Raw genomic sequence first — 18,369 nt, forward strand, 5'->3', positions numbered from 1 at the left:
CTTCATATTTTATAATTACTTCTAACATGTCCTACCGTGAGAAAGGATAAATTCTTATCCCAGGCCGACTTCTAGTGCAACTCCTAGCAGAAATTTTGAGACACTTGATAAACACGGGGCCTGATCTCAAATTGTGCTAAATTAGGCTGACCAGATTTTCATTGTCCCAAAATGAAACACAACCCGTTAATCCTTTAAGTGTGCTACATGCAAGTTAAAATTAAAAATAGAAGAGTGCCTTACAAAAATGTACATGAAATTGAAGAGCAGTGCTCGGGTAAGGAGTCCTTGTGGAGTTTCATTTGTCTTGTAAAAATGTAAACTGAATCAAACAGCCCGCCCCCCCTTTCACATTTCGACTGGCTAAAAACTGAACATTTTAATAAATTGTGGGACATTTGTTTAAATTATGGGACGCAAAGCATAATACTTAACAACATATTTGTCCTGAAAAAAACAGGACTTCTGGTCAGCCTTGATAAATTCACATTGTTGCTACATACACTCACAGAGCAAATTATTAGGAGCAACTGTACACCTACTTTTACTTTCCCATGCAATTATCTAATCAGACAATCACGTGGCAGCAGCACAATGCGTACAGTTGAGCAGATGCGGCTCAGGACTTTCAGTTAATGTTCATATCAAACACCAGAATGGGGAAGATATGTGATCTCAAGTGATTTGGACCGTGGCGTGATTGTTGGTGCCACGTGGGCATCTGCTGATCTCCTGGATTTTCATACACAACAGTCTCTATAGAGCAGGGGTCCTCATTCACAGTCCTGGAGGGCCGCAGTGGCTGCAGGTTTTTGTTCCAACCCAATTGCTTAATCAGAAGCCCTTATTGCTCAAGTAACACTTCTGCTTCACTTTATTTGTCTCGCTCTTTAAGATTTTGAACCCTTATTGCTTATTTTAGTCTTAAATACCTGTAGTCTTGGTTTTTAATTGGTCCTTATTAGCAATAACATGCAAATGACAAAAGAGACCAGCATTTCTCCTCTTTTTAGCTCTCTCTCTCTTTAGCTTGTTTCCATTTACACCCGTGTGTATTTATCATGCACTATTGGATTTAATTAAATACTTGGAAGGAAAGTGAAGAGAAAAAAGTGAAGGACTGAGAATTACTCCTCCATTTTAGCCTTCAAATCATTTGGATGATATCCTTAGAAAGGAGAAGAAAATCGAGGATATGAGAATGACCTGACATAGCAGAGTTAAAACACTAACAAGCCATGAAATTAAATTATTGGCAAGAATCGCTTTCTAATTAAGCAACTGGGTTAGAACAAAAACCTGCATCCAATGCGGCCCTCCAGGCCTGTGATTGAGGACCCCTGCTATAAAGTTTACCCCAAATGGTATGAAAAACAAAAAAATCACCCAGTGAGTGGCAGACCTGTGAATGGAAACGTCTTGTTGATGAGAGATGTCATAAGAAAATGGCCAGACTGGTTGGAGCTGACAGAAAGGCTACGGTGACCGAGATAACGACTCTGTACAACTGTGGTTGGCTGAGCAGCATCCCACAATGCACTGCACATATGGGCTATAACAGCAGAAAACCATGTCAGGTTCCATTTCTGTCAGCCAAGAATAGAGAGCTGAGGCTATAGTGGGCACAGGCTCACCAAAACTGAACAGCTGAAGGCTAGAAAAGCATAGCCTGATCTGATGAATCTTGATTTCTGCTGAGGCACACAGATGATAGGGTCAGAATTTGGTGCCAACAGCATGAATCCATGCACCAGGCTTACCTTGTGTCAATAGTCCACATTGGTGGTGGTGGTGTAATGATGTGGGAAACATTTCTTTCGTTAATACCAATCACTCATCACTTGAATGCCACGGCCCATCTGAATGTTGTTTCTGACCATGTGTATCCCTTCATGGCCCCCATTTACCCATCTTATTATGGCTGCTTCCAGCATGATAATGCACCACGTCAAAGAGCAAACTGCTTTCATGAACGTGACAATGAGTTTAGTGTTCTTCGGTGGCTTCCCCAGTCACCAGAGCTGAATCTTGTAGAGAACTTTGTGATGTGGTAGAATAAGAGATCCATAGCATGAATGTGCAACTGACAAATCTGCAGAAAGTGCGTGATGCAATCATGACAATGTGGACATGAATCTTAAAGGAAGGTTTCCAGCATCTTGTGGAATCCACACCATGTAGAGCTGAGGCTGTTTTGAGAGCAAATGGAGGTTCCTACCCAGTATTAGTGTGGTGGTCCCTAAGAGTTTGCTCAGCGAGTGTAATACGTGCTGTGGCTCACTTTTAATCTGGAATCTGATATTCGCTCAAATAAGACAGCACAGAAACTCTAAACTTCACATCCTGCCACGCTCTCCTTAAGGTAGTCATTTCAAGTGCTTGCTTTTGTGGTTGTAAATGCTATCCCCACTATTGTATTACTGTTCTAAAGTGGCGTAGGATTTTCTTCAAAATAAAAGGCACCATTTATGAAACAAACATTAATTGATTGCTATTGAGGACCACATCACAATAAAGAGAGGTCACTTCTGATGAATGAAAAGTTCTCCGCATTTCAAGGGTTTCATTAGTATAAAAGTCACTTTGAAATGAAGAGCGTTGCTTGCTTACCTCATCACAGATATGAATTGCGAACATTAAGGTCAGCATCCCGGTGGACGGGTATCTCCCGTGGTTTTCCACCCAGTTGTCGTAGACATACTTAAAAAACTGGGGGCTGTAGATTTGGACCTGCAATCAAAAAATAAAAAAAAAGCCTTTAATAATCATTGTGCCAATGAGTTTTCACTTTCACAGATTTAGTTTGTTTCAAGGAAGGAAGCTCTGTCAGCGTGTGGCTCCTTAAAACTTAAAACAAGTAACTACAGGACAGTTTTCATTCCAACTGGTTTCTTAAGAAGACAGCTTTCAATGTTATTTGGGTGCTGTTATACCATATCAGACATTTCTACTGTGCCATTTTTTTTCTTTTTATAGAAAAATCAACTTGTGACAGAGGGTTACACTAATGCCGATGGAGGGATTTCTTTTATGTTCCTAAGAATTACTGAAGAACGCTTTGAAATCGCATGTGTTTTTAATTTTTTTGTCTGGATCCTCCTGTCTTGCCAGTACGAAAAAAACCCCGATATATGAGGTCTGTCTGGAAAGTATCCAGCTGTGTAATATGAATAAAATTGAAGAAAATACACGATACGAGAAACATTTGTCACACACGTGCAAGTAGGAGTCAACTAAAAGGGCCTGAATAATGGCAATTTTACATCTGACCAGGGGGCAGCGGGGTGCACTAACTGTCTCTCTCAATCCCTGGCAGACCATTCTCGAGAAATCCCACAGGGTTCCGGTGCCTCCAATGATGTCACTTCCTGTTTCAGCGCTTCTGACGATGTCACTTCCAGTCCCCACCTCTGACAACGTTACTTCCCCTACTGGCCCCGATGACATCATTTCCTACCCTGGCCTTTAACGCCACCATCTTGACTTCATATAATCAGTTCTGTTTTGGACTCTGTCTTGCAAATATCTCTTAAAAAAAAAAACCTTTTTGCAGCCAGGATATAATATATGGGTGTCTGCCTCAAACTTTTATAATGTCTTTTCGTCATTCTTGTGACATATTGTACATAGGATGATGATGCCTCAGTCCCCTTCACAGTACGCACCTCGTACAGTTCTCCCAGCATCTCTTCCACTGTTTTAAACTCTCTGCAAAATCCTTTGTTGGAATCGCCATCAGGTGCCTCGTCGTATTTTCCGGAATCTCATCGACAGTCTGAAATCGCATCCCTTTCAAAGGTGATTTTAGTTTTGGGAAAAGGCAGAAGTCGCAGGGCTGTAGGGGAGCCAACTTTGAAGTGTTATTTGTGCTGCACTCATTTCTGAGTCATCCAAACGGTTTCCGCGGACGAATGTTCAAGCTTAACGCAAAATTTGATGCAGATTTGTTACTCTAATCAGTCATTTTGAATGCGACGGCAACATAGCACACACGCTCACTCAACGGCGTCTAGCACTCCCATTGACAAGTCCTGTGAAGTCATTGTCCTTCACACATGCACATTCCAGTCCACTCCCATTGGCTGCCAGGTTGCATCGATGCCGTGCAAGCCGTTCTCGTTAAATTAACAACTAGTTGATTACCCAATGGCTTCACTCACTGAGTGCAAGGGAAAAAAATAAAATGTAGTCTATAAATTATTAAACAGTAAAACATTAACATTTAAGAAGTAAAGATACATTGAGCACTACTGGAGTGGTTTCGGGTAAACTACATTTTAAAGGCGCTATAACACAACAGGTAAGTAGTACTAATAGCAGCTAAAATGTATTTGGATCATCTGTCGGTAGTAGATCCCTTGTGAAAGGCGCTATGTTCTTTGTGAACATCCAAATTTCTGTCTGACAACCTTGCACTATGTGCCTGTGATTTAAGAGAAAAATAATTCTGATAAATGTGGACGCTGCCCTTCCATGCTTAACGGGCAGAAGGTCCAAACAATTCGCAAGTCCAACACTTTACATGAAGAGGTCTGTACATCTTCTTAGATGTAAACTCTCCATCTTCTTAAAATAATTGATCACAAAAGCAACCTTGAATATTGCGAGGTTTTAGTGACCCGAACTCACCTTAAAGGACAGTAAGTAGTCGTGTAGGGCAATTTACAAACAGAGTCCTGCTTCGATGGCGCTGATTACACTCATTCACAAAGATTTCCACTCTCCCAGGAGCCGACAGGGCACTTGAAGTGTCACAAAGAGTGCGAGAAGAGAGGACGCTGCCTGAAACTGCGAAGCTCTCAACCTGACATTCCGCGCCTCCCAGCGTCCACTTCATTCTCACGACCCCTCGCCGCTGAATGTGGTCTCGTCTTCACATTGTTTACAGCTCGGCGCAGTTAAAAAGTAGAAAGACACAAAGCTGTTTTCCTCATCTCTTCTACTATCAAGTACTGCCAACTAAAAAAAAATTACAATGTGGCAGTTTCCGTGACAGTCACGTGGACGAATAAATAAAACTTCTGTCAGAACGCGCCTGGCGATTGGTTCCTGTATTATAATATGTTCTGTGGTCATATGTAATTTCCATATCGCGTGGTCATACATAATTTCCGTTTCATACGTAATTTCCATATCGCATGTTCATATGTAATTTCTGTTTCAAACGCGAAAAGAATTTTATATATATAGATGGCTGGAGTTTTTCCGGACAGACCTCGTATATGATATACCGTTCAACTTGCCTTGACGTCTTGTTATGCAAGACGCTGATCTTTTTCAGGTTCCCTTCCAAAACGCCCAAATATTTAGTCTAAGTTTGGACCATATTTTGACCTTTATGATAAAGAGGGCATTGGCGATTCTAAATTGTCCCTAGTGTGTGTGTGAGTGTGTGTGTGCCCTGTGGTGGGCTGGCGCCCTGCCTGGGGTTTGTTTCCTGCCTTGTGCCCTGTGTTGGCTGGGATTGGCTCCAGCAGACCCCCGTGACCCCCCTAGTTAGGATATAGCGGGTTGGATAACGGATGGATGGATGATAAAGGGTAAACCAATAGGTGATGTCTTAAGCAAAAAAAAGACTTGAAGTTGTACACACCACATCAGCCGACTGCAGGGGTTCACTCCCTAATCGGAGATGAGACGTCAGAGTTACTCCATTTTATAAAACTTTGAGAAGTGGTATTGACCAGGGACAATGAATACATGGGCAAAAGACACAGTGATGGGAATGAAAGTACAGGGGAAGAGAAAGCAAGAGGAGCCCAAAGTGGAGGTGGATGGACAAGTAAAAGAAGATCTGAAGAAAAAGGGTCTGACTGGCAAGGAGGTGCAGGGCTGAGCTGTTCGGAGAAGGCCGATCAAGCACATTGATCCCACATAGAAATGGAAAAAGATCAAGTTGTGGGGGAGAAGAAGCATTGTTTAATGGTAATATTTTTGATGCATGGTGGCGCAGTGGGTAGCGCTGCTGCCTTGCAGTTGGGAGACCTGGGGACCTGGGTTCGCTTCCTGGGTCCTCCCTGCGTGGAGTTTGCATGTTCTCCCCGTGTCTGCGTGGGTTTCCTCCGGGCGCTCCGGTTTCCTCCTACAGTCCAAAGACATGCAGGTTAGGTGGATTGGAGATTCTTAATTGGCCCTAGAGTGTGCTTGGTGTGTGGGTGCGTTTGTGTGTGTCCTGTGGTGGGTTGGCACCCTGCCCGGGATTGGTTCCTGCCTTGTGCCCTGTGTTGGCTGGGATTGGCTCCAGCAGACCCCCGTGACCCTGTGTTCGGATTTAGCGGGTTGGAAAATGGATGGATGGATGGAATGGATGGATTTGATTCTTTACTGGTGGTTCTAACCATCTAAGAGTCACTCCAAGAAGGTTACAAATGAAACCGCCACATACTTAGGGGATTAGTGCACCCCTGGATGCCAATAACTTTTTTGTTTGCACTTTTTAAGAAAACATCACAATTCACCAATTCACATTATGTGATATCATCTACTGTTAAATCGAGGATTGACTGTGTTCTGTGTATTGTATTGTATTGTATTGACCCCCTTCTTTTTGAAACCCACTGCTTGCTCAACCTACCTGTAAAGGGGTCTCTCTTTTTGAACTGCCTTTCCTAAGGTTTCTTCCATTTTTTTCTCTACAAGGGTTGTATACCAAGAAAAAAGTGAAATTTTAATGGAACACATTTTTTTCATGCAAAGAGCATCACAATTACTGCAACGCTGATCATTTTACGCTCTGCCAATGAAGCGTAAAAACTATTAAAAAACTACTGGAACAATCTATTATTATATGTACAAGGTGCAAGTTATGCCATTGATGAAATTTAGTAAATCACCGAGCCAACTGCGCTTGAACACAGAGGCCAACGCTGATGCTTGTAGGCTAAACTAGTGCAGCGGGCTGAATCCCAGGGACAGTGATGCTGATTCACAAGGGGGCACCAGTGGTCATGAGCTGGCTGCTCAATGAATGTATGGCATGGACTGAACAGCTCCGGCGTGCTGGTAAATTGCACTGGGAACAAACCATAACTGGTTACAGCGGTTTAAGGGTTAAACATACAGTAAGCATGTGGGGTATCATTTTAGACTATTTCAAGGTCAGTGATTATGAATATTATGTTATTTTTGATATATTATTGAGCCTTTACTAGAAATCTAGCCCTTTATGTACCTCTATAAGAGGGTGAAAAATGACAATCAAGAATATTCACACTTTAAACATTTCAATTGAAGCACACATTTTAATATTTCAAATATCTAATGCAACTGTCTGCATTTATTATATACTTGTACCTCTTATGAACACGCTGAGTTAAGAGTGGCTTACTCTATTTTAATTAATTCAGATTTATTTTAATTGCATACATGATGAACGCACATTGGCATCAACGGTATCAAAGGATCAGCTCCTCCATTGGGTATCTTGTTGAATGCTTTTTAAGCGTTAATTCTCAGCCCGCTAAGAGAAAAAGGGATCAATTAATCTAAGATAAAAACTGTTATAACGTGATGTGCTAACCGAGTGTTAAAGAATTTTACAGACAAATAAAATCTGAAACTGCAGCAGAGCAAATCTACAACGGATTCAGAAAGTATTCAGACCACTTTACTTTCTGCACACTTTGCTGTGTTTCAGATTTACTGTCAATTGGATACATTTGCATTTTTGCCAATCAATCAATAACCCGAAATGACAAAGTGGAAAGATGTTTTCAGAAAGGTTTGCAAATTTATTGCCAATCAAAAACTGAAATCTCTCATTCCTTTGCTGTGGCACTCGGCATATCCTGTTTGCTTTAATTTCCCTTGAGATGTGTCTGGAACTTGTTTTGGAGTCCACCGGTGGAAAACTGAACTGATTGGACATCATTTAGAAAGGTACATGTGTACCCGTATATAGCATGTGTACCCGTATATAGAAGTTCTCAAATGTCTCAAAAAAAAAGAACTTTTTGGTTCACTTACATAAACATTTTCAGAAGGTGGCGTGGTGGTTGTAGGATCTGGGCTGGTAACTTGAAGGTTGCTGGTTCAAATCCCGGCAGTGACAGAAGGAATGCTACTCTGTGGAGCCCTTCAGCAAGGCCCTTCACCTGCAATTGCTCCATGCGCTCTGACCCCAAAACTCTCTGGAGTGTAAGTTGGGAAAATTCTTAATGCAAGAAATTGTATCTGGCGATTAAAGGATTATATAAAAGCACATTGCACGTGAGGACAAAAACCAAGCCATGAAGTCCAAGGAACTCTCCATGTACTGCCACAATCACATTGTGATGAGGCATAGATCAGAGCAAGGGGATAAAACCGTCTCTAAAGCTTTGAAAATTTCCCAGTAGTACAGTCAAATGGACTAAGTTTGTAAGCTGTTCCTAGAGTTGGTAGTCCAGACGCACGGAGTAACCAGGCAAGAAGGGTCTTGTTCAGCAAGGTGAGCAAGAAGCCAATGATCTCTTAAACAGAGCTGCACACATCCTCTGCTGGGATGGAAGAACCTGTCAGAAGGTAGACCATCTCAACAGCACTGCATCAATCAAGCATTTCTGGTAGAGTGGCCAGACGGAAGCCACTCTTAAGTACAAGGTATATGATGGCCTGTTTTGAGAACATTAGGAGAAAGATTCTCAGATTTGATGAGACACCAATTGAACTCTTTGGGCAGAACTCCAAGCATTGTATTTGACAAAGACCAGGCACTGCTAATGATCTGCCTAAGACCATCTCTACAGTGAAGCATGGCATTGGCAGCATCATCCTATGGAGGTGCATCTCATCAGCAGAAACAGAAAGACTGGCCAGAATTGAGAGAATGAGGAATACAGCCAAATACAGAGAGGTCCTTGAAGAAAACCTGCTCCGGAGTGCACGTGACTTTAAACTGGCACGACGGTCCACCTTTCAGCATGACAATGACTTGAAGCATACAGCCAAGATAATGCCGGAGTGGCTTCGCCCAGACTTAAACCCCCATAGAACATCTGTGGAGAGACCTGAAGATGGCACTTTACAGACACTTGCCATTCAGAGCTTGAGAGGATCTGCCAGGAGGAATGAGGCAAACTGCCCAAATCCAGGTGTGCAAGGCTCATATAGACTTACCCAAAAAGTCTTGAATCTGGAATTGCTGCCAATGGGGTTCTACAAAGTACTGATTTAAGAGCCAGAATAATGAGAGATTTTAGTTTTGGATTTTTAGTAAATTTGCAGACCTTTCTGAAAATACATTTTCACTTTGTAATTATAGGATCATTTTAGATTGATGGGCAAAAATGGGAAATGTATCCTGTTATAATTAAATCTACAACACAATAAAGTGTGCAGGATGTGAAGGGGCCTGAATACGTTTTGAATCCACTGCAGGCACCGGACTACTTAACAGACTCCATCATAGGTTTATAGGGTCATTATTGTCACATGCACAGTACAGTTATTACTTGCATGCTCTGACCGATAATAGGAAGTTGTTTGGAATAGAAACTTGCTACTGTTGTGGCCCCCCCACAAACAAACGTGAGGCTCTCATTCTAAACTATAATTTAACTAGCTGCCCCCCGCAGTTGCGCCCACGTAGTAGTGAAACAAGACAAACTTTAAAAATCAATAGACATTGGCACTGTATCTGATCATGTTCAGCTCTGATGGGAGAACGTCACCCACGTGATCTGGCAATCAGCAGCTACCCTCTAAAACACACAGAGCTCTGGTCTCTCTCTCAAAAAGTCAAACGTTACTCCTTAACAATCTCTAGATGATAATGTCTGCTGAACAAACAGGTATCGCTAGCTAAGCGGAGGCAAGAGTACACTCCAGCACATGGCGAGAGATAGAGCGACTCGAGCAGAAGCTGGCACGTGACTGAGGAAGGCCCTGCCCAGCTCCCTAGTCCTGAGGGACCGCCCCCCTCCCCGCAGCCCACTGCGTCTCTCTCAGAAATGCGCAAATAAATCGATGCCACAACCGAACTCTGGTACTTAGCATGATGAGAGAAGTCACAAAATCAACTGAATGTTCAAGCAAATTATAGAAAAAAACCCAATCTAAATCTGTTAAGTAGTTTTCTCGTGAAAAGCAGACAGACAGACAGACATTGGATTTATATATATATATATATATATATATATATACACAGTATATATATTGCTTAGTTTACTGTCAAATAATGCAAAGAGTACGCGACACGTGTTTCGCCCTCATTTGGGCTCATCAGGCGTACACACTCTACTGCTCCCCTCTCGGGGAATTGAACCTCGGACGTCAGCATCAGAGACATAGCCCCTTTATGCTGCGCCATGGCGTGTGGTTCATTTATTTGACAGCCTGTAGGTCCGGAGTAATTACATTCATTGCATTTGTAGTGTGCGTTTCTGACGCTGATGTCCGAGGTTCGAGGCTCGTAGAGTGTGTACGCCTGATAAGCCCAAATGAGGGCGAAACACGTGTCGCATACTCTTTGCATTATTTGACAGTAAACTATACAACATTCTATGATCTGCTTCTCACAACTGAAGAGGGCACCGTGGCAGATGTTTGCCGAATGGCAGACCAACCACAAGTGTTACCTGGTAAGTAACCACCCACACAATTCAGGTCGTCGAGATTCAGACTACGAATGCAATGAATATATATATATAACAGATCTATATATATATATAGATCTAATATATATATATATATATATATATATATATATATATATATATATATATATATATATATAGATCTAATATATATATATATATATATATATATATATATATATATATATATAGAGAGAGAGAGAGAGAGAGAGAGAGAGAGAGAGAGAGAGAGAGAGAGAGAGAGAGAGAGAGAGAGAGAGAGAGAGAGAGAGAGAGAGAGAGAGAGAGAGAAATACTGTAGACATAGATGTAACTTTATTACATTTACTTTGACTAGGATTGTGATTAAAGATACAAGAAGACTAAACTTACCTTATCTTTGTCAGCTTTTATTCTGGATAAAACTCGGAAATATGTCCTGTTAAAATTAAATAGAAAAGTTTCTGTTAGAAATGCATTAGAAACATTAGAACAATCTACAAACAGGCCGTTCAGCCCAACAAAGCTCGCCAGTCCTATCCACTTATTTCTCTCTATTATAAAAAAAAAAAACTTGGAAGGAGACGAGACGTGATTTTCTCAGAGAGACACTTATACGTCCCGCGAGATGAGTCCACGCCTGGGGCCGGAAATAAAGGACAAAGAGTACATGACAAAGTAGAACGTCATAAAAAACTAAAAAATGTTGGCACGGTACATGTGCAGAGCAGGTTAGAGATAATGGAAGTACAAAAATTTGAAAATCTCAAAAAAAAGGATAGAAAAGATCACATTAGCACAAACAAATGGAAATTATTACTCTGTGAAATAACAGAACAGCAAAAAGAGGTCGAATATAGTGTTCGGATTTAAACTTTTAAGTCAGAGATTTGTAGATCGTCTAATTCGTGTTGCCAGCGAGAATTCCAAAAACGTTGGGGCGGTATGAAGTCCCGTGAGACGGAGACTTTTAACATGAGATTCTTTCAAGTCACGCCATACTTACAACTATTTTCAAACAAGACTACGGTCATCTAACCTCAGTTGTGTGAAAGCTTTTGGCAGACACACCTCCTGTGCTCTCGGCTCTTATAAATGTTATCAGGACAACGTTCTAGATGACACATCAATGACAAAGCGAAGAATGAAGAGCATGGACAAACATTTGAAAAAAGTCGTTTTATTTATTAGAGAGAAAGAAACGATATTCACTCACAGGCAGGTATACGTTGCGTTGTCATGATGTAAGTCCAAACACGGAATGAAAATTCAACACGATCTTGAAGAAATGTTCATTCCAAATATTATTTTTACTAAAGTTTTAAAGTAAAAGTGAAAATAATGCATATGTAACAATTCCCATGAAAATAACAATCTCTTTAAATTGTATATCCGGTTAACCAAACCCGGGGGTGGACGAGCGAAGTGAGCAGGGGGCAGAGCCCCCTAGTCTCCTAAAAAAATCATCAAGTCGAGTTTTGAAAGTCCCTAAATATTGTGTTCTGTTCTGTGTTGACACCCACAGCATACCCATCCTACCTGGAAAGGGGTCTCTCTCTGAATTGCCTTTCCCAAAGTTTCTTCCATTTGTTTTTCCCCTACAAGGGTGTTTCTTTGTCTTCTTCAAGAGTCAAGGCTGGGGGGCTGCCAAAAGGCATGGCCAGTTAAAGCTCATTGTGGCACTCCTTGTATGATTTTGGGCTCTACACAAATAAAATGTGCTGTATTGTATTGCATCTGCGGCTTCTGTACACTTATATGTGAACACTACAGCTACATCTCCAATAAACCCACCTCCCAAAATGGCAATACAGTACGTCCAAATCAAGTATCATAATTCTGTGACGTTTGCTTCTAACATTCTTGTCAGTTCTTACTGTTCCTATTTAAATCTTCCGTTCACGTTACTAAGATTTTGATACAAGCATCTCGTTTTACCAGATGAGAAAAGTTAGAGGTGTGATGGAGGTCAGAATCCTACTGCCTTAATCATCCAAATTTTAATGTTCTGTCCCTAATGTGAAGTGTGGGAATGGTGGTCAGCACTACTGCCTCTTGTACCTCCAGGGACCTGCTCTGATAGATATACAGAACTGACTTTCCGCATTCTTGTAGGTCTTCTCCCAAATCCCGACACAAACATATCACTCTCTATATATAAAATCCAGTGTCTGCCTGTCTGTCTGTCTATCTGCATGTTTTCACGAGAGAACTACTTAACGGATTTAGATCAGGTTTTTTTCTATAATTTACTTGAACATTCCGATTGATTTTGTGACTTCTCTCATCACGCTAAGAATCATAGTTCACTTGCAGGAGCGATATATTCGCGCTAATCCAAGACAGAGGCTGCGGGCCGTGGGGATGGGGAAGCGTGACGTCAGGAGTGGGGAGCCGGGCAGGGTCCTCCTTACTCACGCGCCAGCTTCCATTTGAATCGCTGTACCTCTCGCCATGTTTTGGAGCGTACCTCATCTCTGCTTAGCCACCGGTACCATTTTGTTTATTGATTTTTAAAGTTTGTCCTGTTTCACGACTACATGGGCGGAGCTGCAGGGGACGGCTAGTACAGGTGCTGGTCATAAAATTAGAATATCATGACAAAGTTGATTTATTTCAGTAATTCCATTCAAAAAGTGAAACTTGTATATTAGATTCATTCATTACACACAGACTGATGTTTAATCAAATGTTTATTTCTTTTAATTTTGATGATTATAACTGACAACTAATGAAAGTCCCAAATTCAGTATCTCAGAAAATTAGAATATTGTGAAAAGGTTCAATATTGAAGACACCTGGTGCCACACTCTAATCAGCTCATTAACTCAAAACACCTGCAAAAGCCTTTAAATGGTCTCTCAGTCGAGTTCTGTAGGCTACACAATCATGGGGAAGACTGCTGACTTGACAGTTGTCCAAAAGACGACCATTGACACCTTGCACAAGGAGGGCAAGACACAAAAGGTCATTGCTAAAGAGGCTGGCTGTTCACAGAGCTCTGTGTCCAAGCACATTAATAGAGAGGCGAAGGGAAGGACAAGATGTGGTAGAAAAAAGTATACAAGCAAAGGGATAACCGCACCCTGGAGAGGATTGGGAAACAAAACCCATTCAAAAATGTGGGGGAGATTCACAAAGAGTGGACTGCAGCTGGAGTCAGTGCTTCAAGAACCACCACACACAGACGTATGCAAGACATGGGTTTCAGCTGTCGCATTCCTTGTGTCAAGCCACTCTTGAACAAGAGACAGCGTCAGAAGCGTCTCACCTTTGGACTACTGCTGAGTGGTCCAAAGTTATGTTCTCTGATGAAAGTACATTTTGCATTTCCTTTGGAAATCAAGGTCCCAGAGTCTGGAGGAAGAGAGGCGAGGCACAGAATCCACGTTGCGTGAGGTCCAGTGTAAAGTTTCCACAGTCAGTGATGGTTTGGGGTGCTATGTCATCTGCTGGTTTTGGTCCATTGTGTTTTCTGAGGTCCAAGGTCAACGCAGCCGTCTACCAGGAAGTTTTAGAGCACTTCATGCTTCCGGCTGCTAACGAACTTTATGGAGATGCAGATTTCATTTTCCAACAGGACCTGGCACCTGCACACAGTGCCAAAGCTACCAGTACCTGGTTTAAGGACCATGGTATCCCTGTTCTTGATTGGCCAGCAAACTCGCCTGATCTTAACCCCATAGAAAATCTATGGGGTATTGTGAAGAGGAAGATGCAATACGCCAGACCCAACAATTCAGAAGAGCTGAAGGCCACTATCAGAGCAACATGGGCTCTCATAACACCTGAGCAGTGCCACAGACTGATCGACTCCATGCCACGCCGCATTGCTGCAGTAATCCAGGCCAAAGGAGCCCCAACTAAATATTGAGTGCTGTACATGCTCATACTTTTCATGTTCATACCTTTCAGTTGTCCAACATTTCTAAAAATCCTTTTTATGCATTGGTCTTAATTGATATTCTAATTTTCCGAGATACTGAATTTGGGACTTTCATTAGTTGTCAGTTATAATCATCAACATTAAAAGAAATAAACATTTGAAATACATCAGTCTGTGTGTAATGAATGAATCTAATATACAAGTTTTACTTTTTGAATGGAATTACTGAAATAAATCAACTTTGTTATGATATTCTAATTTTATGACCAGCACCTGTATGTATATAAAATCCAGCGTCTGTCTGTATGTTTGTCCGCTTTTCACAAGAGAACTACTTAACGGATTTAGATCGGGTTTTTTTCTAAAAGTTGCTTGAACATTCTGGTTGATTTTGTGACTTCTCTCATTGTAGTTCGCTTGCAGGAGTGATCTATTCATGCAAATCCAAGACAGAGGCTGGGGACTGAGGAAAGGGGGAAACGTGATGTCAGGAGTGGGGAGCCGAGCAGGGCCCTCCTCACTCACGCGCAAGCCTTCATTCGAGTCGGTCTACCTCTCTCCATATTTTGGAGCGTACCTTTTTGTTTATTGATTTTTAAAGTTTGTCCTGTTTCACTACTACGTGGGCAGAGCCACGGGGGACAGCTAATTAAGTTAATAAATGTAGGTGGGTGTGCAGAAATAAGTACTGGAACAGACCTGTATCAAGTCCATTGTGAAATGATCATGGATGGATGTTCAAAGTAATTTAACTGTACACAACAAAAGGCACTTACAGTTTCTGTTTTCAATATTTCCACAATATAGCCACAAGAGGGCGCCATCCAGCAGCATTAGCCAGTCACACTGCCGTTGCCTTCACAAACTATTCAGACCTTTTTACTTTTTACACGTTGTGCTGTGCTGCAGCCTTGTGCTAAAATCACTTACATTCACCTTAATAAAGCAACACTCAATTCCCCAGAATGACAAAGCAAAAATGGGTTTGTAGCAATCTTCCCAAATTCATTAAATTTCCTATTGGCACAAGTATTCAGACCCTTTGCTCGGTACTTCACTGAAGCCTCTTTGACAACGATTCCAGCCTGGAGTCTTCTTGGGTCTGACACCACAAGCTTCACACATCAGGATTTGGGGATTTTTCTGCTATTCTTCTCTGCAGATCCTCTCAAGCTCTGTCAGGGAGGGTGGGGAGACTGTCAGTGAGTGGGCAGCCATCTTCATGTCTCTCCAGAGATGACTGATTCAGTTCAAGTCCAGTGCTCTGGCTAGGCCACTCAAGAACATCTGTCCCATTGTCCCTCAGCCACTCCTGTGTTATCTATGCTTTGTGCTTTGGGTCATTGACCAGTTGGAAAGTGAACTTTTGTCCAATTCTGAGATTCAGACCTTCATTAATGGTATCTCTGTACGTTTCTTTGTTCAGCTTTCTCCCAACACTAACTAGTCTCCCAGTCTCTGTAGCTGAAATACAAACCCCACAGTGAGATGCTTCCACCATCAGGCCTCCCCACTGGAATGGTATTGGGCAGGTGATAAGCAGTGCCTGGTGCCCCCCAGACAGGATGCTAATCTTCACTGAGTTGACCAAAAGTAGACCACCAATCAAGGTGTACAATACAATACAATTTATTTGTGCATAGCCCAAAATCACACAAGGAGTGCCGCAGTGGGCTTTAACAGGTCTAGTCTCTTGACAGCCCCCCCCAGCCTTGACTCTCTAAGACAAGAAAAAACCCTTGTAGGGAAAAAATGGAAGAAACCTTGGAAAAGGCATGGGGCGGAGTGGTGGCTCTGAGGCTAAGGATCTGCGCTGGTATCCAGAAGGTTGCCGGTTCGAATCCCCGTCACAGCCAAAAGAGATCCTACTCTGCTGGGCCCTTGAGCAAGACCCTTAACCTGTAATTGCTCCAGGGCCGCTGTACAATCGCTGACCCTGCGCTCTGACCCCAAGGGGTATGCGAAAACTAACAAATTTCTAATACGAGAAATCGTATAAGACGAAATAAAGAACAAAAAAAAAAAAAAATCAGGTAGGTTGGGCGTGCAGTGGGGGTCAAAGAATGGGGTCAATACAATACAATACACAGAACAGAACAAAAGTAATCCTCAATACAATATAATAGAGCAATAGATATATTACAAATACAGAGCAGAATTCAACAGTAAACAGTAGAAACATCTCCGTGATGATCAGTAGATGGAGATGCACTTGACCCAAATTCAAAAACGGTCTGAATACTTGTGACAATGGGGTATTTCAGTTTGTTATTTTTAGTAAGTTTACAAAAATTTCAAAAATCTAGTTTCCACTTTGTCATTCTGGGGTATTGAGAGTTGTCTGATGAGGAAAAAAAATGAATTTAAATGATTTTGGCATAAGGCTGCAGCATAGCAATATGTGAAGAAGTGATGGGGTCTGAAGACTTTCTGGAGGCACTTTATTTATTTCTATAAGGTCTGTTAGAAGAACGTATTGAACACACACTGGACACATCTGTCAATAAATACAGCAAGACCCCAGTGATTCAGCGTTTGCTGCTGCCTTTATGGACACGGCTCCATTTCCAAGTCCTGTCTCTGTCTGTGTAACTTTTGTATGTTCTTCTTGTGTTTGTGCGGCCATTCTCTGGGTATTCCAGTTTTCCTACAGATCCAAATGATACTCCTGTTATGTTAAAGGTGACTATGAATTGACTCAGAGTAGGTGTGCTGTGTGAATGAGGATCCTGCACTTTAGTTCTTGCACTGCAGCCATTGTCACTGCGATAGACTTCTGTTCCTTGCTAACATGAGTTTGGCATTTAGACTTGGGGGCTGAGATGAACCATAAAAAGGGATTATCTTAGAGTCAAAACCGTACTGCCACATATTGATATCATATCCCATGTCCAATATAATACAGTGTTTGGGGATAAATAAAGCTCTGTCTGTCTTTTATATAGTGCCTTTCATAGCCCTCTATCTATCTATCTATCTATCTATCTATCTATCTGTCTATCTATTAGATCGATCAGGGATGGGCAATGTCGGTCCTGGGGGGGGCCACAGTGGCTGCAGGTTTTTGTTCCAACCCAGTTTCTTAATGAGAAATCAACTATTGCTGATGAAGCACTTATTTCTGAAATTATATTTTGAGGCTTCATTTTGGTGGTCTCACTTGTTAACGTTCCCCACCCTTAATTGCTTATTTCAGTCTTAAACAGATGCATTCACTGCTTTAATGGCTGCTTATGAGCAATAAGATGCAACTAACAAAGGAGCCAACAGTTCTCCACCTAGCTTGTTTCCATTTACACCTGTGTGTGCTCATCATGCTCTTCTTAATAGAAAATGTGACAGACTGAAAATTCTCCATTTTAGGCTTCAAATCATTTGGATGATATCCTTGGGAAGGAAAAAATCTGTGATATAAGAACCTAACCTTGCAGACTAAGAAGCCATAAAATTAACTAAGGACTGAGATTGTTTTTTAATTAAGAAATTGGATTGGAATGAAAACCTGTAGCCACTGCAGCCCTCCAGGACCGACATTGCCCACCCCTGAGATAGATAGATAGATAGATAGATAGATAGATAGATAGATAGATAGATAGATAGATTTTAGTATAGTAGACAGGATAGATAGATAGATAGATAGATAGATAGATAGATAGATAGATAGATAGATAGAGGAGGACCGGAAGAGGGCTTATGCCTTCCCCAGACCACGTGGGGGCGACTGCCCTGGTTGCTATGGGGGCCACGGGTACAGAGCTTTGAAGCTCAACCCTGTAGGGGCCCGTGGTCACCGCCAGGGGGCACCCCAGTGCCTTGGGAGCCCTGGACCTCAGCACTTCTGCCACACCCAGAAGTGCTGGGGGGAAGAGGAGCAGGGACACACGGTGTGCTTCTGGGGATGCAGCCGGCACTTCCGCCACACTGGGGAGT

General features: G+C 42.0%; 1 protein-coding gene across 3 annotated transcripts in view; it reads right to left on the reverse strand.

Moving 5' to 3' along the window:
- LOC114664049 (CMP-N-acetylneuraminate-beta-galactosamide-alpha-2,3-sialyltransferase 1-like) overlaps positions 1–18,369 on the reverse strand; it is a 400,960-nt gene that overhangs the window by 10,934 nt on the left and 371,657 nt on the right. For all 3 annotated transcript variants that reach the window (XM_028818032.2, XM_051936015.1, XM_028818033.2), the window contains 2 exons: positions 10,947–10,992; positions 2,611–2,730 (listed from right to left, as the gene is read on the reverse strand). In XM_028818032.2, the coding sequence (XP_028673865.1) occupies positions 2,611–2,730; positions 10,947–10,992 (166 nt within the window). The remainder of the gene's footprint in view (positions 1–2,610; positions 2,731–10,946; positions 10,993–18,369) is intronic.

The sequence above is a fragment of the Erpetoichthys calabaricus genome, chromosome 13 (assembly GCF_900747795.2).
Source record: "Erpetoichthys calabaricus chromosome 13, fErpCal1.3, whole genome shotgun sequence".
Taxonomy (NCBI): domain Eukaryota; kingdom Metazoa; phylum Chordata; class Cladistia; order Polypteriformes; family Polypteridae; genus Erpetoichthys; species Erpetoichthys calabaricus.